The sequence below is a fragment of the Lethenteron reissneri genome, chromosome 61 (assembly GCF_015708825.2).
Source record: "Lethenteron reissneri isolate LAM-NWPU_2019-01 chromosome 61, ASM1570882v1, whole genome shotgun sequence".
In the NCBI taxonomy this organism is placed as follows: Eukaryota; Metazoa; Chordata; class Hyperoartia; order Petromyzontiformes; family Petromyzontidae; genus Lethenteron; species Lethenteron reissneri.
The window spans coordinates 277,828-301,381 of record NC_083839.1 but is presented as its reverse complement, the minus strand read 5'-3'; the positions used below and the strand labels follow the sequence as shown (position 1 = coordinate 301,381).

At 48.2% G+C, this 23,554-nt stretch overlaps 2 protein-coding genes across 2 annotated transcripts in view; one reads left to right on the top strand and one right to left on the bottom strand.

Moving 5' to 3' along the window:
- LOC133358210 (villin-1-like) overlaps positions 1–7,005 on the top strand; it is a 39,116-nt gene extending 32,111 nt beyond the window's left edge. The window contains exons 19-21 of the mRNA XM_061576450.1: positions 334–402; positions 855–1,313; positions 2,227–7,005. Of these exons, the coding sequence (XP_061432434.1) occupies positions 334–402; positions 855–1,313; positions 2,227–2,340 (642 nt within the window). The 3' untranslated portion in view covers positions 2,341–7,005. The remainder of the gene's footprint in view (positions 1–333; positions 403–854; positions 1,314–2,226) is intronic.
- A 14,018-nt stretch (positions 7,006–21,023) lies between these two features.
- LOC133358211 (gap junction gamma-1 protein-like) lies at positions 21,024–23,331 on the bottom strand. The gene has a single exon (XM_061576451.1). The coding sequence runs from the start codon at positions 23,313–23,315 to the stop codon at positions 21,957–21,959; it is 1,359 nt and encodes a 452-aa protein (XP_061432435.1). The 5' UTR covers positions 23,316–23,331; the 3' UTR covers positions 21,024–21,956.
- Positions 23,332–23,554: the final 223 nt, after the last annotated feature.

Genomic DNA, 23,554 nt, shown 5'->3' with positions numbered 1-23,554 from the left:
ATGTGTAGGGAAAAACCGGTGGGGGGGGGGGGGGGGGGGAGAAATCCACGTGACCATGGGGAGATAGGGACACCGCAAACTAACTTCAAATATACAGCAGCAGGCGTCAGGTTGGGATCGAACCAGCGACCTCCTGTACACCAGGCGAGGGAGTTAACATCTCCTAACCACCGTGATGATGAGAGAAAGACACGCAAACTCCAAATATACAGCAGCAGGCGTCACAAGGGTTGGGATCCAACCCACGACCTCCTGTATACCTGGCGAGGTAGTTAACATCTCCCAGCCAAAGTGGCCGCCTTCTCATGCCTCCCGTTCACCGTGTCATTCCAGAGCGCCAAGTCTTACGAAGATCTCAAGCTGGAGCTCGGGGATGTGACGGGGATCTCCCAGATCACTGTGGTGAGTTCCACTCCACTCCACCAATGATGGCACCGCTCTCCACCTGCAACCCCACTCCCCCATCTTCCCCCGGTCTCTCTCCCCTGCCTCTTTCTCTCATATTATCACACTTGTGCTGTTTCGATAATGGCCGTCAAACTCCTCGTTTTGTCGGTCATGCGGTTATCCCTCGAGGAGGCCCGCTGCTGTACTCACTCGTTCTCTGCAACGTTGATGATGTCTGTGTTGTTGTTTATAAACGTGCGTTTCGGATATCCAGCTGCTGCTCTACATTTCCGCCACTGTGTCGAGCCATCATTTATAGGCCAGTTCGCCTTTCCACAGCTAAGTGGGCCTAACCTGGTAAAAAAAGAAAAAAAATCAAGTTAGTTCTTCGGGAAGCGAAATCTCGCTTCTCCCGCGGGGGTCACGGCACGGAATATCGACGTCCTTTCGCCCCCTCGTCCCGGCAGGACATGAACAACAAGGCGAGCGTCGGGGGTCAAAGCAAGCCGGGCGGCGGAAGCGGCAAGGCGGCAGCAGCCACCGCCGGCGGTGGCGGCAAAGTCGCCGGCGCCAAGGCGTCCTCGGGGAGCAAGTTGCCGGGAGTCGGAGCGCCGGGGCTCCAGCCGCAAGGCTACAAGAGCGCCGCGGACGAGAAGGCCTCCGCCAAGGTCGCCGGCGTCGGCGGCGGCGGAGGGGGCGGTGCTACCCAGAATTCCGTGGGAGGCGCGAGGCAGACGACGAGCGCCGGTGCGGGGACCGGAGCCGGAGCCGGCGGGGCGGTGGCAGCTCAACCAGACCAAAGCGGGGGTCACCAGCCCGGCGGGAATGAGGTGGACGGCGCCCACTCAGGGCCCTACCCCCCGGAGTGCCTCGTGAACGTCGCGACGGAGGATCTGCCGCCTGGCGTGGACCCCAGCAAGAAAGAGGTGAGTAGCGGGGACGGTGGTGCGGCATGCGCAGTGGGGACCGGCCAGTTCTCTGTGCACTCGTAGATGTGAGACTAGGCTCTAAGGAAAGCTGTCTCGGGTGTGGACCGTTGTAAGTAAATTACGAGGCGAGGGGGAGGTGGAACGTGTATTTCTAGAGAGGCAACAAGTTTGGACTTGTGTGTGACGGTGGCCGTGTGGTGGCTGCCTGTGGCTCGTGGCCTGGGCCTTTCGGGAGGTTTTCAAAAATGAGGAATGCACCATTGGAACCTCATTTGCTAGTAGCAAAATATGATAATTGTTTTTTGACCCTTTTTTCTGGCAACAAAACTGGCACCTTTTCGTGCGCCTTTTGGCGTCATCTGGTCCAACACCATGTGAGACTAGGCTCTAAAGAAAGCTGTCTCGGGTGTGGACCAATCAATTTCAAGGACAATGCAGAACATCATCAGAGTTGTGTTTTTTGTTTGCATTCCGACTGCAGGTTTTGTGGTCAATGCAAACATGACTCCGTGTAAAAAAAAAAGGTGTCAGTTTTGTTGCCAGATAAAAGGGCAAAAAAACAAATTATCAATTATCATGAGGAATGCAATCACTGACTTGTCGCCACCTCGTCTTCTCCGACTTCTTCTCCTTCTACGAACACTGATCATCATAAACAATATTCAGGGCCTACCTTGGCTCCTCCCACCCTCAACCAGTATATATACAAATACTGTGTCCTTGGAATTTCTCTCACTTGATACAGCTATCGTGCTGTGACGGTTCCACCTGAAGACGGAAGCTTGTGTTGCCTCCGAAACGTCGTGATTTTTATTTATTTTACTTTTAATAATTTAAATTTTTTACCTACGTGACTTTACCAAAACAACCTAAGAATACTGATCATCTTCACATTCCGTGCTCCCCCCAGGTCTACCTCGGCAGCGAGGACTTCGAGAGGATCTTTGAAATGTCTCCATCGCAGTTCGCCGGCCTGCCCCAGTGGAGGCAGAAAGAGCTGAAGAAAGCCAAGGGCCTCTTCTGATGAGAGCGCAGCGGCACGGCAGAAGCACCTGGGGCGTCATCTCATCTCATCCCCCCTCACCCCCCTACCCTCCCCCCCCGGCTGCAATCTTAGCCAATGGGAGGCCACCTTTCTCCCCCCAGTGGTAGTTGTTCCTGGCAGTAGGAGGGGAGGGTCGATGTTACTCTCCCGTTCGTGTGTGTGGGAAGCGGTTAGCGCTACGCTGCGCTACGAACCCGGCGACCCGGGTTCGATTGCCGCTCACGGCCAACACCGGTGACAATTATCCGGTCCTGGGCCTCCCCTGGGTCGACTCAGCCTCAAATGAGTACCCGGTGCGATGCGTAAACATCGCCACTGGGGAGACAAAGGCGGCCGGGCGTGGTGCTGGCCAACCACACCCTTGTGTGCCGTTTCGGCCTTCGTAGGTGCTACTCGCTAACAGCCCTTGCCCCAACAGTCTGTGTACAGGCTACACGGGGGATCTTTGTCTTTGTGCTTGTACGTGCTGTTTTTTTTTGTTTTTCATCCCAATTAAATTTTTACCAAATTTGGAACATTATGGACCATGGTCTTCCGCGTGGTTGGCTCGCAGCCGTTTTCGAGCGCTGACAACGAGAGTTTACGCGGGGCGAAAAACAACGGGATAATTGAAAATAATAACGATGTTTTTGCTCACTTTAGTTTTCCTGACGCCTGCTGTATATTTGGAGTTTGCGTGTGTCTCTCTCATCATCATCACGGTGGCTAGGAGACGTTAACTATCTCGCCTGGTATACAGGAGGTCGTGGGTTCGATCCCGACCCTGACGCCTGCTGCTGTATATTTGGAGAGGAATATTGGCATTCCGGCCGTCCTTCCGCAGAAAATAACGATCTTTACAATAAGCGGCCTTCACGGATTATCATGACGCGTCGCACCTCGGCAGCGTTGCCCCCGACTTCCCTTACAACGGCGACGCTTCGCAAGACAGGCAACGCCTGAGTTCGAGTTAATTTTGATCCGTTGCGCCAGCGTTTCCTCCGCTAATTCCCAGAGGTGATGGCCCGCTTTCGCCGATAAGACAAAGTCAGCGCGCGAGGCCACGCCACGCCATCTGACACCATTTGGTTCGTCGGCTTTCAACGCGCAGGCTTTCGCCACCAATATTTTCCCGTGGTGACCGTTGTGGGGCTTAACTCTCCAACGCTCAACCCGTGTGCGCCGAAGTAGGAACTCATTGGCGCGTTTTGTGCTACGTGCCAAACCTTGCTGTTTGGCTGCGGCGGGTTTAAGGACGCGTTTTTATTTACGAGATCTAACCCAAAAACTCTCATGAAAACCATTGTTGTGGTTTGACAGTAGCACGACGATGATGATGATGGGGTGTTGTCACTGTTTGTGTGTGGTCGTGGGGGGGGGGGGGGGGCACGTCAGGGGCCGCACTAAAGGCCACCAGGGAGACCGTCAGTGGCCCCGTGGGGGCCTTGCAGTGAAGGCCCACAGCGTCACGCGGATGGCACTTCCCGTTGAGCCGGTCGTTGCCGCGGCTGTCTTGCACGAGAGGTGCACGGCGTTGCTTGAGCCACGGAGACATCAACAACAACAACAGCGGAGACAACAACAAAGACAACAACAACAACAAACACAACAACAACAGAGACAAAAAAATAACAACAGACACAACAACTACGGAGACAAAAGCCACAGAGATAACAACAAGTGACAACAACAACAGAGAAAACAACAACAGAGACAACAACAAAAACAACAACAGAGACAAAAAAACAACAACAGACAACAACAACAGAGACAACAACAACATACACAACAACAGAGACAAAAAAACAACAACAACAGACACAACAACAACGGATACAAAAGCAACAGAGATAACAACAAGAGACAAAACAATCATTGGAAAGATGTGATTAACCATGCAAAAAAGATTTAACTACACTTAGTTGGCCAATTTTATTTGACAGACTTAGGGCAGGTTTACCATGTTTAGCAGAGGTGGGACAAAGTCATTGTTATGCAAGTCCAAGTCGAGTCTCAAGTCATCAAATTCATGACTCGAGTCTGACTCGAGTCCAAGTCACATGACTCGAGTCCACACCTCAGAGGTGGGACAAAGTCATTGTTATGCAAGTCCAAGTCGAGTCTCAAGTCATCAAATTCATGACTCGAGTCTGACTCGAGTCCAAGTCACATGACTCGAGTCCACACCTCTGATGTTTAGTGGTTGTCTCCTTGTCACAGGTTGAGTCACAAACCGTACCTCTCCATAACAAAGGCTCACCCTCTTAAGCCTCACCTTACCATATGAATAAAAAGTGTGCTGTACGTGCCCCCCCCCTCTCCAACCATTATATAAACGGAGTGGTAGCTCCTGCAATCTCTCATTTACTTGATACAGCTGTCGTGGCTGTGACGGTTCCACCTGAAGACGGAAGCTTGTGTTGCCTCCGAAACGTCGTGATTTTAATTTTCTTTTTCTTTTATTAATTTTAATGTTTTACCTACGTGACTTTACCGAAAAAACCTAAGAACACAGACAAAACAACCACAGAGATGACAACAGCGACAAAAAACGACAACATAGACAATAACAACAACAACAAGAAGAATGTCAACCGCCTCACTGCCCTCTTCAAGGGATAACGCACAAGACGAGAGAGGCGTTGAAACGGTGGTTGGAGGAAACGCACGCAAATCTTAGAAGACGCAGCGAGAGACACCAGGAAAAGGGTTCGCAAGTGCAAATTTTTGCCGTGTGGCTTGGTGTTGCCGTGTGGCTAGGTACAGGTGTAGTATGAGTAGAGACTCCTGACTCTATAGGAGATACGACTGACTCTATTGTATGTAGGGTGTGTAGGCATATATGCCTTCAAATTGTATTTATTTTTTGTTTGGGGAGGTCGACAATTGTTGTAGACCTGTTGAATCAACTTTTTTACCCCCACTTCTGGGAGGGAGGGGAGTGCACTCTCTAACTTTTTGATTCAGGCCTTCTGAAACATCTCATTATTTCATTGACGGACAAAACAGAACGCCGGGCTTTTATAATGGATTTGGACCACGACATGAAAAACAAGAATGGGCTTTATCCTTTCGGGCAAATGAAATCAGGAGGTGAAGAAACGATATCAATTTGATGTAGCTGCCTACCCAGAGCTATAAATGCTCTGATACGTGCATTGTCTTAGGAACTGCTCGCCTTTTAGCAACCTCTGGTCTGACACTGTTGAAACTAGGCCCCTAAAGAAGGCAGTCTCTGCTGTAGGCCAATACGTTTCTAAGACAATGCAGATATTATCAGAGCCATGTTTGTTTGCATGTTCACCACAAGTACGTCTGTGTGTGGTTAACGCAATACTTGATTCCTTACAAAAGGTTTATTTTTGGTCTTTAGACATCTGAACACAACTCCTGTTTTGTTGCCGGAAATGGGCCATCCATTTAGTACGCAAACATCTGCCAAAACTTGACCCCTCCCCCCCTCCCTGTACGCACACGGACTTTTTACTTCCCGCCCACCTGCGTACGTACGCTTGATGCACACACCCCCCCCCCCCGAATCGATTCGAACGGCCGATATTTAATCAGAAACGATCAAGGATTAACAATATTGACGTGTTTCAGCAAACAGATAGTCCACCACCGGACTATCTAACTCATTTGAAGGCCAATGTAGACAAACATTATTATCGAGGATTCACCCCCCTCTCCCGTTTCCTATGCGTACATTGTCAGTAGACCCCCTATACGCAAGCGAACGCATTTGGGTTAACCCCGCCTCCCCCCTCCATGCGTACGTACTAAATGGATGGCCCCAAAGGGGATAAAACCTCTTCTTAGTTTTCATACTTTGATACCGGCAACAAAAAAAAGGTCCCATGGTTGGACCACGACGCCGGCTCTTTTTGCAGATCTGGTCCACGGGGATCTTGAAAAATAAAACATCGTCAATGGCTAAACGGGACGGCGCGGGGTTTGCGGTATTTACTAGGGCAGCCGCCTGGGGTGCGAACCACGCACAGACCTCTGCAACAAGCGCCACACGTGACCCCGACCGAATCGACTCCCGTCTTTCTCTCTCTCTCTCTGTAAACTTCAGTTTATATTTTTTTCTCAACTGTAACAGTTGGGGGCAAAACTCAACAATTGCTTTGCTCTCAGCGACAGCGTTGTGTAAGAAGAGAGGGGGGGACATTTTTTGAGAACCATCCCCAAAAGGCCCAGGTCACGAGCCACTGCCACACACAACTCCAAACTTGATAATTCTTTTCTTACCCTTCTATATGGCAACAAAACTGACACCTTTTTACAAGGAGTCATGTTTGCATAGACCACAATACCTGCAGTCATAATACAAACAAAAAACATAACTCTGATAATGTATGCACTGTCCTTGAAGTTGATTGGTCCACACCCGAGACAGCTTTCCTTAGAGCCTAGTCTCACATGGGTTGGACCAGATGACGCCAAAAGGCGCACAACTCAAAGACAATGCACCATCAGAGTATGAGAGCTCGGGGCAAGCATCTACACTATGGGAACCTCATTTGCCAGTACAAATATGATAATTGTTTTTTTACGCTTCGATCTAACTCCAAACTTGTTGCCTCTCGAGAAATGTACGTGTCGCCCCCCCCTTCCCTCGTCACTTACTTACAACGGATGTTAATAAAATGCAGAAAAATCGACGAGACAATCGAGGTTAGTTTTATGTCGCGAATGGCAGATCTGTGAAGATGAAAAGGGTGCCACGGTGGCTATGAGATGTTAACAACCTCGCCTGGTATGCAGGAGGTCGTGGGTTCGATCCCGATGCTGACGCCTGCTGTATATTTGGAGTTTGCGTGTCTCATCATCATCACGGTGGCTAGGATATGTTAACTACCTCGCCTGGTCTACAGGAGGTCGTTGGTTCGATCCCGACCCTGACGCCTGCTGTATATTTGGAGTTTGCGTGTCTCTCTCTCTCATCATCATCATCACGGTGGCTAGGAGATGTTAACTACCTTGCCTGGTCTGCAGGAGGTCGTGGGTTCGACCCCGACCCTGACGCCTGCTGTATATTTGGAGTTTGCGTGTGTCTCTCTCTCATCATCATCACAGTGGCGAGGAGATGTTAACTACCTCGCCAGGTATACAGGAGGTCGTGGGTTCGACCCCGACCCTGACGCCTGCTGTACATTTTGAATTTGTGTGTCTCTCTTTCTGTGGTCGCGTGGATTTTTCTAGAATCAACGTCACGCGTTCATGGGTATTTGGCTGCTACAAAGGTCCACATGATGATGATGAGCCACTTCGTTGAGCTATCATTTTTGAGAGCCAGGTCGCTTCTGAAAACGATCTGCATAGCTCAGAGGGGCCTTACCTGGTAAAAAAAAAAAATTCCAGGGCATGGGTCAAGGCAAAGGTGAACCCGGGTAAGATGGAGCTCACCTCATGGCGTTGTTGAGAACAGATTTTTTTTTCAGATGTCTGCCCGTCACCAGAAGACCTCCACATAATCCGAAAAGTTGCTTCCGAGGGAAACATTCCTTAAACCTACTACTAGTGAGAATGTATTTATGGAAACTATTGCCTTTTATTTGTTGTTGTTGTTTAAATGTCCACCAACTTCCACAGAAGTACTTTTCTTACCCAGGACAGTCCATTCGCCAGGGCCACGTGGTCACGCCATGGGACAAGTGTAACCACTTATTCATCTTCTTGGTTCTTTCGGTAAAGTCACGTAGAAGGGAAATAATAAAATAATAAAAAGAAAACATAATAAAATAATTCTCACGACGTTTCGGCCACAACGCAAGCAGCCATCCTCAGGTGGAGAACAGGTCTGTCTGAAGAACAGGTCTGTCGATAAGACAGAGTCTGACTGTCTAATCGACAGACCTGTTCTTCACCTGAGGACGGCTGCTTGCGTTGTGGCCGAAACGTCGTGAGAATTATTTTAATGTTTTATTTGTATTATTTTATTATTTCCCTTTTACGTGACTTTACCGAAAGAACCAAGAAGATGAATATCTGCAGTCACGAAAGCTTTAAATCGAAATTAAATTATATTTTATTATGTTTCATTTGTATTATTTAATTATTTCCCTTCAACGTGACTTTACCGAAAGAACCAAGAAGATGAATCCCTGCAGTCACGAAAGCTTTAAATCGAAATTTCACTTATTCATACTCTTTGGTTCGTAGTTAGAAATAAAATTAAATAAAACAAATCACGACGTTTTGGGCGCAACACAAACGTCCGTCATCAGGTGGGACAACCACAGCAAGAAATAAAAATAGCTGAAGTGGGCGAGAGAGCTGCCGTGGCAAGCGGTTATGTAGGTTACTGGCGACACGTCGTATTTTATTTCTACCCACGTGACTTTACCGAAAGAACCAAAGAGTATGGATTCCTGCAGTCACGAAAGCTTCAAATCAAGATTGAACCACTTATTTTTTACATGCAAGTTCACTACAGCAGCAAGGTCATAACTAAACACATTCCTGCGGAGGGAGCTGGTAGGAACGTTGGGTTGCTCGGTCAATGGCCTGCAGGGTCAACGGCGGCGTGGTGTATTCCGCAAATATGCCCGACTGTGAGGGCGGGCACAAGCCGGCGTGAGTAGGTGAAACGTTGAGTTTTATAAGGGCACCACGGGGTGACCAGCCCCTCCCCACCCAGCCCCACCCCTCCCACCCCCCACCCAGCCCCACCCTCCCCACCCAGCCCCTCCTCACCCTCCCCTCCCCACCCAGCCCCTCCCTCCCCACCCAGCCCCTCCCTCCCCACCCAGCCCCTCCCTGCACGACGGACACAATAATCCCCTGTAATAGGACAATCAATAGAGCTATTTAAATCTTTGCCCTCAAAAGTCACCTCTCTAAAAATATCCTCTCCCCCCCCCCCGGCCATAGTTTTGGTTATTTACAACTGCTGGCTCCATCTGATTTCTACTGCTTTCCGTACGCGGCGGCGCAAATATAAATTACAAATGTAAATTAGTATTATTATCATCATGGGACCTTTTAGCCAGTACTGACGATATAGCTTCTCAGCCCGAGCTCTAAATGCTCTGCTACGCGTGGCATTGTCTGTGCACTGTTCGCCTTTCGGCGCTGTCCTCTGGTCTGACACTGGTGGTGAGATGAGGCCCTGAAGAAGGCTGCTGCCTCTGGCGTCGGCCAATCCGTTTCAAGGTCAATGCAAACATCATCAGAGCCCTGTTCGTTTGCATGTTTATCGCAAGTACTGTACGTGGTTAATGCAGTAACGTGATCCCTTGCAAAAGGTTTCTATTTGGTGAACATCTTAACATCAATACTCTTTGGTTTTTTCGGTAAAGTCACGTAGGTAAAAAAATATATATTTTTTTACCTACGTGACTTTACCGAAAAAAAACAAAGAATAAAATAAAAAAAAAAATCTTTTTTTTTTTTACCTACGTAACTTTACCGAAAAAACCAAGAGTATGGACCATTACAGTCACGATAACTTCAAATCTAGAATCTTAACACAACTCCTGTTGTATTGCCAGAAAGGGTGAAACCTTTCCTTATTTGTAATACTTTGATACTGACAAATAGGGCTCCCATGATGAAGCTTCTCACCCCGAGCTATACATTCTCTGAGACGTGTGGCATTGCCTTGGCACTGTTCAACTGTTGACCTTCTCTGGTCTTACACCAGCGAGACTCGTCCATGAAGGTTGCTGGTGTGTAGGGCCAATCAGTTTCAAGGTCAATGCATATATTACACTGGTCAACACACTTTTTCTGGCATAAGGTATTCCAACGGTTTTAAGGTAATTTTGGGGTGCTGATTCCAAATCTGGCATCAGTTTTTGTCTATCACATCAGGTTTTGAGATATCAAATATTGCATTTTCAATAAAAACTGCAGAAGAAAAAGATTAAATAAATGTGGATATCTACATAAAATGATATTATAAACACACTATCCTAAAAATACAGCACCATATTTTAACACTAAAGCAGTCACTGACTCGCAATAACTTGCAATCATAAGTGACAGAGTTAGTTTCGGGTAAAATCAATGAAAATGGGGTATGCCGATAGCATAAAAATGAGATGTGATAGAGCAAATCTGAGATCAGATTTGGAATCAGCACCCTGAAATTAGTATAAAACAGCTGCAAATGTCCAGGCCAGAAAAAAAGTTTTTTTTTTTTAACCAGTGTTATCAGAGCATGTTGGTTTGCATGTTCACTACAGGTACCGTGTAGTTGATAGGGACGTAATTGCCTTGCAAAAAGCATCTTACTTGGTGTTCGAACGTCTTAACACCACCCGTTTCAATGGCAGAAAAGGGTAATAAAACCTATTCTTACTTTTCACATCATCATTATTCATCGCACTGCTGTCGCTTATGAAACGTGGGCCCACTTTTATATATTTTTTGCCCAATCCTGGCCCAGCGTTCTCAACAATTCATGAAATGAAATAAACGCCGAACACGTGGGTGGGATAGATCTCTGTGCGATGACGAATGGCCCATTGCCTGAAACGTCGCTTATTTCACATACACGACAACAACAACAACCGCCATTCGCCACTGAGGTGCGGTGACGTCACCGCGGCGCTTGTGCCAGGCTAGGTGCACGTTAAGGCCACGTGAAGTGTTGAAGGCCCGCTGCCAGGAGGTCAAGTGGCAGACCCTGCAGGTGCCACGGGTCGACTGACTGAGACGAGTGGCCGATGCACCGTCTGTGCGACAACTTGCTGTGTTTTAGCCGCCCGGCGCTCCGCTCGTTGTTGTATACAAAGACAGAGGTTCCCCGTATAGCCTAAATAGACTGTTGGGGCAAGTGCTCTTAGCGAGTACCTATGAAGGCTGGCACGGCACACAAGGGGATGGGTGGCCAACACCAAAGATCCCCCGTATAGCCTTAATGAACTGTTGGGGCAAGTGCTGTTAGCGAGTACCTATGAAGGCTGGCACGGAACACGAGGGGGTGGGTGGCCGACACCACGGCCGGCCGCCTTTGTCTCCCTAGTGGCGATGTTTACGCATCGCACCAGGTACTCATTTGAGGCTGAGCCAACGCCACACATACACAAGCACACACACGCACGCACGTGCGTTCACTTTAGGGCAATGTTATCGAGGAATGTGGTTTATTTCTTTTCCCTTTCGTATATTTTTCGCATTGGTCGCATTCTTAACATGACCAGGTCCTCCTTCCTTCCCATGCATATTGTCAGATCCCTCTAAGGCAGGAAGGGGGGGGGGGGCTCGATGGTAAACAGCTTGAGTCCGCGTCTTCGGGCTAACGATTTCATTCACTTTGTGACCTTTTCCCATGACGTGTTCCCATTGGCAAGCCTCCATGTATCCAAATAAAGCCATGCCGAGCCTGGGAGCCACACAATTTATCTGCTTGGATGGAGCTGTCAGCTTTCGAGTTGAGGAAATAAACAAATAAATGAAGGGTGGGTGAGTGTGGTGGTGGTGGAGCGGAAGCCACCACAAAACAAAGATTGAACTATATTAATAGGGTTTTACCGTTTCAACTGGTACAAAACTGACACCTTTATACAAGGCATCATGTTTGCAATAACCACAACACAAGCAGTCAAAATGCATACAAAACGAAACAACTCTGATAATGATAATGATATGGACCAATCAACTTCAAGGGCAGTGCATATCATTATCATTATCAGAGTTGTTTCTTTTTGTTTGCATTTTGACTGCTTGTGTTGTGGTTATTGCAAACATGATGCCTTGTATAAAGGTGTCAGTTTTTGTACCAGTTGAAAGGGTAACAACCTATTACTATATTTTGCCACTGGTAAAGGAGATGTCTCATAAAGATTGAACTATTTTTTTATTTTACCAGGTAAGACCCATTGAGATGCAATATATAGCTCGTTTTTAGAAGTGACCTGGTTATCACAAATGATAGCTCAACGAAGTGGCATATCATCATCATCACGTGGACATTTAAAAGCAGCCACATACTCGAAACGCGTGATGTTGATTTTAAATGTGCAGGGGAAAACCGGAGGACCCGGAAAAGAATTCAAGCCACCACGGGGAGAGAGACACGCAAACTCCAAATATACAGCAGCAGGCATCAGGGTGGGGATCGAACCCGCGACCTCCTGTATACCAGGCGAGGTAGTTAACGTCTCATAGCCACCGTGATGATGATGAGAGAGAGATACGCAAACTCCAAATATACAGCAGGCGTCAGGGTCGGGATCGAACCCGCGACCTCCTGTATACCAGGCGAGGTAGTTAACATCTCCTAGCCACCGTGATGATGATGAGAGAGAGATACGCAAATTCAAAATATACAGCAGGCGTCAGGGTCGGGGTCGAACCCGCGACCTCCTGTATACCAGGCGAGGTAGTTAACATCTCATAGCCACCGTGATGATGATGAGAGACACGCAAACTCCAAATATACAGCAGGCGTCAGGGTCGGGATCGATCCCACGACTTCCTGTATATCAGGCGAGGTAGTTAACATCTCATAGCCACCGTGGCGCCCCTATAAACTGGGGACGACCCTATGAAATACGAAGTGAGGGGTGCATGGCGTGGGTTCCACATCCTGTCCCACAGACTTACGGGGGATGAAGGGGGGCATCCACAGTTCGAGAGCGCAAAGCATGAAGTAAAATCACAAGGTACTAAAATAGAATCGTACTAAAATAAGAAAGCCAGTCAAAGCAATCGACACTGAGAGAGTTCACGTGAAAGCATGTTTGTTTTGCTTATTGTGTGTGTTTTTTCGTGTGTTTTAAAGACAGAAAATAACTGTAATTATATACACCGCACAGTGTGTGTGTGTGTCGCCAAATGGGTTCCATGTGACAACTCCAGACAATTATTCTTATTAATATTCATTATTCTCCTTCGCGTAGCCGCTGATGTCGATGTCCAACAACAGCAGTGGTTTTACATGGAGCTGGTAGAGTCACGTGATTGCGTGAGGAGTCGCCGAGTGGCACAACGCTCTGGTGATGCCCGCTTCGGGTCGATGTCCGTGTGAGTCTATGGGTCTCTGTGTGAGTCTGTGGGTCTCTGTGTGAGTCTATGGGTCTCCGTGTGAGTCTGTGGGTCTCTGTGTGAGTCTATAGATCTCTGTGTGAGCCTATGGGTCTCTGTGTGAGTCTATGGGTCTCAGTGTGAATCTATAGATCTCTGTGTGAGTCTATGGGTCTCTGTGTGGGTCTATGGGTCTCTATGTGAGTCTACGGGTCTCTATGTTGAGGCTTTGGGTGTCAGTGTGAATCTATAGGACTCTGTGTGCGTCTATGGGTCTCTGTGTGAGTCTATAGATCTCTGTGTGAGTCTACGGGTCTACGTGTGAGTCTATGGGTCTCCGTTTGAGTCTACTGGTCTCTATGTTGAGGCGTTGGGTGTCAGTGTAAATCTATAGATCTGTGTGAGTCTATTGGTCTCTGTGTGAGTCTGTAGATCTCTGTGTGAGTCTACGGGTTTACGTGTGAGTCTATGGGTCTCTGTGTGAGTCTACGGGTCTCTATGTGAGTCTACGGGTCTCTATGTTGAGGCTTTGGGTGTCAGTGTGAATCTATAGATCTCTGTGTGAGTCTATAGATCTCTGTGTGAGTCTACGGGTCTACGTGTGAGTCTATGGGTCTCTGTGTGAGTCTACGGGTCTCTATGTGAGTCTACGGGTCTCTATGTTGAGGCTTTGGGTGTCAGTGTGAATCTATAGATCTCTGTGTGAGTCTATAGATCTCTGTGTGAGTTTACGGGTCTCCGTGTGAGTCTACGGGTCTCTGTGCGAGTCTATAGATCTCCGTGTGAGTCTATGGGTCTCTATGTGAGTCTATGAGTCTCTGTGTGAGTCTATAGTTCTCTATGTGAGTCTATGGGTCTCAGTGTGAATCTTTAGATCTCCGTGTGAGTTTGAAGTAACGGTGCCACCCCCCCTTCCACCAACCCATTTCCCAAAGAACGCGCGCAATTGAATCCCTATTTTCCAACGCGGTTGAGGATCTACGTCCGTGCCCGAAAAACGACGTCGGCGCGTCGCTCACGGCGATTGCAGCCGACGGATGAAACCCCCGTGGCGCTGCCAAGAGAGGGAGGGAGGGAGAGAGTCAGGGGAATTTATGTAAACGGGTGACCAAAGAAGGCAGAACATTAAATTAGGGGCCACATGGGAAGGAGATGAAATATGACTGTGGTGGGAGTGAAGTCTAAATTATTTTTTTTCATTTTACCAAGTGGCTTTTAAAGCGTAGGAAGTTAATTGTTCTCCGCTGGGTTTAGCAAGTGACTGCACGCAGTGGTCCAAATGTCACTGTAGCATTGACGACATCTATTTAAAGTAAAGTATTTTTTGTTTACCAGGTAAGTTCCACTGAGCTGATGTATAGATCTTTTTTAGAAGCGACCTGGCCACAAATGATTGCTCAACAAAGTGGCTTATCACGTTGAAATGGATAGCAGCCCAATACATGAAACACGTGGTGTTGATTTAAATGTTAAGGGTAAAAAAACGCAGGACCTGGAGGAAAATCCACTTGACCACGGGAAGAACATGCAAACTCCAAATATACAGCAGCAGGCATCAGGGTCGGGTTCGAACCCACGACCTCCTGTGTACCAGACGAGGTAGTTAACATCTCCTAGCCACGGTGATGATGATAATGACGAGACAGAGAGACACGCTAACTCCAAATATGCGGCAAACGTTGGTATTTAAGGAGCCTCTCCATAAAAAAAAAATATATACAGCAGTCGGGGTTGCTGCGGGGTCCACTTTCTGCCCTGCTTCCTTGCCCCCCCCCCCCCCTTCTCTCTCGCCCCATACTGCCCATACTGCCGAGGCCTACTATACACTACATTATACACTACACTATACACTACACTATACACTACACTATACACTACACTATACACTACACTATACACTACTATACACTACTATACACTACATTATACACTACACTATACACTACTATACACTACATTATACACTACACTATACACTACACTATACACTACTATACACTACACTATACACTACACTACTATACACTACACTATACACTACTATACACTACACTATACACTACACTATACACTACACTATACACTACTACACACTACACTATACACTACTATACACTACACTATACACTACACTATACACTACTACACTATACACTACACTATACACTACACTAGACACTACTATACACTACTATACACTACACTATGCACTACACTATACACTACACTACTATACACTACACTATACACTACTATACACTACACTATACACTACACTATACACTACACTATACTATACACTACTATACACTACTACACACTACACTATACACTACTATACACTACACTATACACTACACTATACATTACACTATACACTACACTATACACTACTATACACTACTACACACTACACTATACACTACTATACACTACACTATACACTACACTATACACTACACTATACACTACTACACTATACACTACACTATACACTACACTATACACTATACACTACACTATACACTACACTATACACTACTATACACTACTACACACTACACTATACACTACTATACACTACACTATACACTACACTATACACTACACTATACACTACACTAGACACTACACTAGACACTACTATACACTACACTATACACTACACTATACACTACTACACTATACACTACACTAGACACTACTATACACTACACTATATACTACACTATACACTACACTAGACACTACTATACACTACACTATACACTACACACTACACTATACACTACACACTACACTATACACTACACTATACACTACACTATACACTACTATACACTACACTATACACTACACTATATAACCTCGTGCCACGGCAGACCTCTCGCCTACTTCGGCAGTTATTATCTTGCTGTGGTTGTCCCACCTGATGATGATTGCTTGTGTTGCGATCGAAACGTCGTGATCTGTTATTTTTCTACCCACGTGACTTTACCGAAAGAACCAAAGAGTATGGATTCCTGCAGTCACGCAAGCTTCGAATTAATGTTTGTTCCTGTCTCTGAAAGTTCAGAAGTTGAACGTTCGTACGCAGAGGAGTCTCTGTAGGAAAGTATACGGCCCAGTCGGATTTGTTTTGCCTTTCATAATTGAATCTAGTTTATTCTAGATTGTATTTTTGGTTTTACTGCTATTGTGTGCGAGGTCACTCGAAAGTTTTGTCCGCATAATGCAATACCATCTGTTGCTCCTGTAGAGCATCTAGAGATGCTTATATTATTAATATGAAGACAATATGATGTAAATTCTTAGTATTTAGATTGTCGTTAGCACGTCTGACCAATTTCAATATTCTGAGTTGCTGGAATCAAATCGGCTTCAATAAAAAAACCCTCATGTAACATGACGGTGTTTTTGTTGTGAATTCCTTCGGTGACCAGACGAAGACCATGAACTTTCTGCACTTGAGAACCCGCGTTTTATCACTGGCGGTTGTCTTTTTAAATGCTTTATATTAAGTTCACTTGCTTGCTTGCTTGCGCGCTTACGACCGTGCAAATCTTTCGGTCGTTTTTTAACCCACTTCCCGTGATCCAATCGAGCTGACATTTTGCACACAGACTCGTTGTGCGAGACAATTTATTTTCGTGAACATTTTTTTCTAAAATTGTACACTTTTTAGGAAAAAAATTATTATATTTAATTACCAATTGCTTAATGGTGGCAGGCAATCATCTGATCCATAGGTGGCAGCCATCTCAAGCCAGAGGACGAGACGACTTTAGCCGCCACGCATATAAAGGATTTATAGTGAAAAACTTTGTTTTTACGGGTTAATTTTTTTTAGATATTTTTTGAAATGACACTTTTAACAGCTTTGCAACAGTCAGATATTTTTTTCCCCATCCTAGCAAGCGGCGCTGTATCTCATTCCCACTCGCCACCGTGCGTGCATTGGCAACTTGCTTACGGCCTGGCCATCCAGCGTCAAGGCCATCTGGTGTAATGCAAAACTTCATGTGACACCGTTCATCAATTCCGGGTGGATAAAAATAAATCCTCTCTATTCCCAATAAATAACGCCGTCCTTCCCATACTTGTCTTTCCACCGAAGAAGAAGCAGTTTTTTGTTTGTTTGTTAACAACCCATCGGCCATACGAGCCTTCTGGGAGAGTGCATCTCTTGGGTCGCGTTCGCTTTTTTTAAAACAAACTCTGGACCGGTTTCGACAATCGTTGCCTCGTCAGCTCACCGAGTCAGGCTTGCTTGAACCGTCGATGCTGGCGAGCTTGCGGATGTCTCTCGGCAAGGGGCATTTTTGTTTCGATTTAAAGCTTTCGTGACTGCAGGGATTCATCTTCTTGGTTAAATAGACGCTCCAAGCCTGGGGTGTGTCATTCAGACGCTGTCTTCTCGACAGACCTGTTCTCCACCTGAGGACGTCTGCTTACGTTGTGGCCGAAACGTCGTGAGAATTATTTTATTATGTATTATTTTTATTATTTTATTATTTCCATTCTACGTGACTTTACCGAAAGAACAAAGAAGAGGCATTGTTGTTGTTGTTGTTGTGAGGAGTGGGTCATAGTTGGACGCAAAAACAACGTGCATCGTGCCCTACCAGAAATCCTTCGTGATGCATCGTCGTTGTTGAGAATGTTAAGAGCAAGATAGAACAAAATAAATAATTTCGATTTAAAGCTTTCGTGACTGCAGGGATTCATCTTTTTGGTTATTTCGGTAAAGTCACGTAGAAGGGAAAAGATAAAATAAAAAAATAAAGCAATCAAATAAAATAATTCTCACAAAAATATTTATTTTATTATGTTTTATTTTTATTATTGTTTTATTTTTATTATTTTATTATTTCCCTTCTACGTCACTTCACCGAAAGAACCAAGAAGAAAAAGAAATAATCTCTTCATCCTCTCATTCACGGCGATGCCATGCGATGTGGAGGGTGGGGAAGGGACGAACATTCGTGGATCCTATCATCTGCCGGGTTATCCGCAAAATTACTCCACTTATCTAGCGGGACGAAAAATGGGGAAGTGTAATTTGGAGGTTTCCCGCGTGCCCTGCAGCTCCCACGGGTAATGGGAGTCGGGGCGAAGTGTGATCGCGCATTCAGGAGGGCATCTGTGGGCTCCAATTTTACTGCAGACAGCTAAAGTCTCCTCCGTGTCATGGAACTTTTTTGCCACTATCGAAGGATGAAAAATAGGAATGGGTTTTACCTTTTGTGGAAATTAAAACAAGTGGCATGAAGATGTTCAAAGACCAAATGGATACATATTCTTAGGTTTTTCGGTAAAGTCACGTAGGTAAAAAAATTTAAATTAATAAAAGTATGCTAGGTGTTAGTTACAAACCGCACCTCTGTCCATAACAAAGGCTCAGTCCTTTGTTATGCAGTCTACTCTTGGTCTTAAGCCTCACCTTACCATATTAATAAATAAGTATAACCCGTAAAAACAAAGTTTTTCACTATAAATCCTTTATATGCGTGGCAGCTAGAGTCCTCTCGTCCTCTGGCTTGAGATGGCTGCCACCTATGGGTCAGATGATTGTCTGCCAGTATTAAGAAATTGGTAATTAAATATTTAATTTGTTTTCCCTAAACAGTGTAAAATTTTGGAAATTCTTTTTCACGAACATTAATTGTCTCGCACAACGAGTCTGTGTGCAAAATGTCAGCTCGATTGGATCACGGGAAGTGGGTTAAAAAACGACCGAAAGATTTGCACGGTCGTAAGCAAGCAAGCAAGCACGCAAGCGAACTTAATATAAAGGATTTAAAAAGTGTGCCGTTCCTGGCCCTTCCCCCCCTCAACCATTATATATACGGGGTGGCATTTCTTGTGATCTCGCATTTACTTGATACAGCTGTCGTGGCTGTGACGGTTCCACCTGAAGACGGAGGCTTGTGTTGCTTCCGAAACGTCGTGAATTTTTTATTTTGTTTTATTTTACTTTTATTAATTTAAATGTTTTTACCTACGTGACTTTACCGAAAAGCCTAAGAATATGAATCCTTGCAGTCACGAAAGCTTCAAATCTAGAAATGGATACCTCTTGCATGGAATCAAGTCTGCATTAACCACACAATACTTGTGGCGAACATGCAAAAAACTCTTGATAATATAAATACTGTAGTAATTACTGCAGTAATTTTTCTGTAGTCATTTTGCTGTGGCTGTTCCACCTGATGACGGAAGCTTGTGTTGCCTCCGAAACGTCGTGATTTAATTTAGTTATTTTCATTTTATTATTTTAATCATCATTTTTATTATTCACCTACGTGACTTTACCGAAAGAACCAAAGAGTATGGATCCTTGCAGTCACGAAAACTTCAAATCTAGAATTAATACAGAGACAATGTCACACGTATCAGAGCATTCAGAGCTCAGGTTGAGCAGCGCTACATCATGGGATACCTTTGTTTGGCAAACATTTTTTTCTCTTTCACAAAAAACCTCGTCCGTCTGCGGCACCACCCTGATGACATCTACGTTCACATTCAGGCGAGGGAAGGGTCGAAACATTTTGAGAATGGGAATGCGGGGAGAGAGAGAGAGAGTGAGTGAGCGTGCGTGGGACTCCTTAGAGCAGGTGTGGGAAACATTTTTTCAGCCAAGGGCCATTTGGATATCTATAATATCATTCGCGGATCATACAAAATTATCAACTTAAAAATTTGCCGGTTATATTTGCCCAAACATTTAATCAACTCACCCCTAATGTGATGGGCTGGAACTGCTTCTCTTTGGCGAGGCGTGTGATGTTAGCTGGTATTGATGATGTTGCTGCTACTCGCAACTGCTTTTGCTCCTAGATTTATTGAACTTCGAGTCTCGCCTGCGGTTGCCTTGGCAGGGGCCACACCAAATGATTTCGCGGGCCTCGTACAGCCCACGGCCCGGCGTTCCCCACCCCTGCCTTAGAGCGTTTATTCCCTCCCGCGCTTGTCCTGTACAGCTCCTCCCAACGTGCCATCGGGTCACAGCGCATCGTCGTTCTTGCCCGGTGTCCTCCGTTTGCCGACGAAGCATCCCAGCACGCGGAGCGAAACGTCGGACACGGTGCCGACACAACTCGGCGTAACGGACCCCCGGAAAGACCGCGCCGGAGGGAGAGCGTTAGACTCGCATTGTCTGCGGGAGAACCTCGTTGATACCCCTTTGCCGGGTGTATCGTGACCTGTCGTAGAATTTGGTGTGCATTCTACGGGCCCCCGTAGTTGCAGACGTGCGCGTGTTGCGTGTTGCGCACCTGGTGCCGTGTGCAAACGCCGGTGTGGTACTCGTGACATGAAGGTAGCCCGGGCGTTGTGTTGGTCGTACCACACGCTCGTGCGCTGTGATGTCATTCGTCGGTGCTGCTGTTTCTCGCTAACGGCGCTTGCCCCAAACATCCCGTTAAGGCTTTTTATACGTGACAGCGGGAATGCGTATTGCCTTAAAGGTGGGGGGTTGGGGTGGAAGGGGGGGAATTATTAATATATATATTGTTTATCCTTTGTGGCTTCATGAATAGTTAATTGGTAAAGGATGCGGCAGCTGACATCTGAATTTTACTCAAAGGTGACCCTGGTGGGTCAGACACCGGTTTACACGCAGCGAAACACACAACACTCTGCTTGAACGATATACACATATGTACACATGGCTTTATTGCATTCAGGCTTATTCGAACGTTTAAATGCATTGTCTAGAGACATCGTTTTATGTTTTTGCGTGGCAGGGTAGGCTTGTCGTGGAAATGGCTGTGCAGTCAAATGCACAGCGGGCGGGCGATTCAGAGAAACATCATCGCATTCAGCGCAGGGGCTGCGAGATTTGGGCTGGCCGCCTTGACGTCTGTACGTACTTCTAGATTTGAAGCTTTCGTGACTGCAAGGATTCATACTCTTAGTTTTTTCGGTAAAGTCACGTAGGTAAAAAAATGAAATAAAAACTTAATAAAAATAAAAGAATATTTTATTTGCATTAATTTTAATTTAATTGTTTTACTAAGAGTCTGTACGTACGTCTGTGGGACTTCTTTCGCACCGTACGTAGCCCACCGTGCCAATCAGTGGTGCGAGGGAAGGACGACAGACGATCAACGCAAGATCGTCTGGGTGGGGGCTGCACACTTTACAAGTGGGGCTTCGCGAAAACTGGCGGGGCGAGAATTTAAGCGGAAAGTTGACGAACTCGGCGCTGTCGAATGGACGCACGAATCACGTGTTTTCCTTTCCCCTGCCGATGGCGTACGTTAGCGGTGCATTCTGCCCCCGCACCTCCCCGCTACTCAACGCAGCAGGAGGTTGTTTTTGCATTCAGCTGCACCGTCTGGCCAATTCCGCGTTGGCGAAGCGGTCGCGTCGAAAGCCGCCTCCGGCGACGCGCAGCGACGGCCGCCTGCCTGCCCCGGTCAGCGCCGCTTTGTCCCACCCGGGAAGCTGCCTGAAGAGCGGGTCGTTCCCACTCCCATCAGGACGCCCGCAGCTCGCGCTCGTGCCAAGAGCCGGGCCCTCGTCCGGCGAGCGTAGCCAAATTGGGGCAGCCCTCCGTCGGCACGTTCGTGCTGCTAACGCGAATTCGCAACGACGACGACGGCAGCAGCAGCAGCGATACAAAAGCGACGTCATATCCACACGGCCAACCGGGTGCTGTTCTGCTTGCTGCTCGTGCTGCCCCCCTTGTCCGACTCGGAGGGGGCCTGGTGCGTCGTCGCGGTCCGCTCGTGCCGGGCGTTGGCCACGTTCTGCTCCATCGCGCTGGACCCCGCCCCGCCGCCCACGTTCTCGTCCGCCGTGCCGCTCGAACCGGCGCCGCTGTCCGAACCCCTCATCCCGTCCCCGCCCACCGCAGCCGCAGCCGCCGGCTCGGCCCCGGCCACCGGCAGGCTCGGACGGCCCCCCGCGCCGACGCCGCCGCCGCCGCCCTCCGCGAGGTTTTTCCGCGGCGGGGAGACGTCCGGCACGTCGGCGCCGCCTCCCCGCCTCGGCTCCGCGACGCCGTTGGGCCGCTTGGCGGCGGCGGCGAGGCCCTCGGGCGTCTGCGAGGCCTTGGAAATGGGCCGCAGCTCGAACTGGAGCAGCGACGGCGCCGTGGGCATCTCCTCGCCGGACTCGCGGCCGCACGCCGGCTCGGGGGAGCCGCGCGGCGCGGTCTGCGAGCCCCGGTCCTTCCGGGCCAGCGCGTCGCGGACGGTGCCCGCGCCCAGGTGCAGCATCTCGCACACGTTGAGCGCCAGGCACAGGCAGCTGACGCCGTACATGACGAACAAAAAGACGGTCTTCTCGGTGGGGCGCGACACGAAGCAGTCGACCACGTGCGGGCACGGCGGCCGGCCGCACGCGAACCGCGCCGCCACCTCGAAGCCGTACAGGAAGTACTGGCCCGCCAGGAAGGCGCCCTCCAGCGCGGTCCGGGAGATGAGCTGGAAGACGTATATGCCCATGAGGCCCTCCTCCCTGATCCTCCGCCGCCCGTCGTGGCGGTGCTCCCTGTCGGGCCGGTGCCTCTGCCGGCCCACGGCATCGTCGAATATCATGGGCTCCTCCTCCAAGTTGCTCTCGCCCTCCTCCAGGAAGTGGTTCTGCCCTCGGTGGATCATGAGGCCCCTGCGGGCGCCGCGGCTCTGTCCGTGGCCGCCGCCGCCGCCGCCGCCGCGACGGCACCGCCCGTGGCCCGGCCGTTTGGCCACCTTGTGGGCGGCGAAGGCCAGGTAAAGGAGCGACGGCGAGGACACGAAGATGATCTGGAGCACCCAGAAGCGGGCGTGCGAGAGCGGCGCGAAGGCGTCGTAGCAGACGTTCTCGCAGCCCGGCTGGCCCGTGTTGCACACGAACTTGCTCTGCTCGTCGTAGTAGATGGTCTCGCCTCCGACGGCCGCCAGCACGACGCGCAGCACCACCAGGGCCGTGAGCCACAGCTTGCCCACGAAGGTGGAGTGGTGGTGCACCTCCTCGAGCAGACGAGTCAGGAATGCCCAGCTCATGGTGGCGCCGCCCACGTCCGGCGCCCGTCACGCACCTTGGACGGACGGACAGAACAGCGGCGGGCGGCGACGGGGGTGAGGGTCACGTGACGCGAGGGACGTCGGTGGGAATCGGGGATGGTATGCTTGGGTTTTTTTCGGTAAAGTCACGTAGGTAAAAAAAATTAATAAAAGTAAAATAATAATAATAAAAATAAAAATAAAAAGGGGGCCTGTCCTGGCTCCATCCCCCTCAACCA

Excerpts from the sequence above, each read along its gene's own strand:
- LOC133358211 (XM_061576451.1), bottom strand. The coding sequence starts at position 23,315 with ATGAGCTGGGCATTCCTGACTCGTCTGCTCGAGGAGGTGCACCACCAC.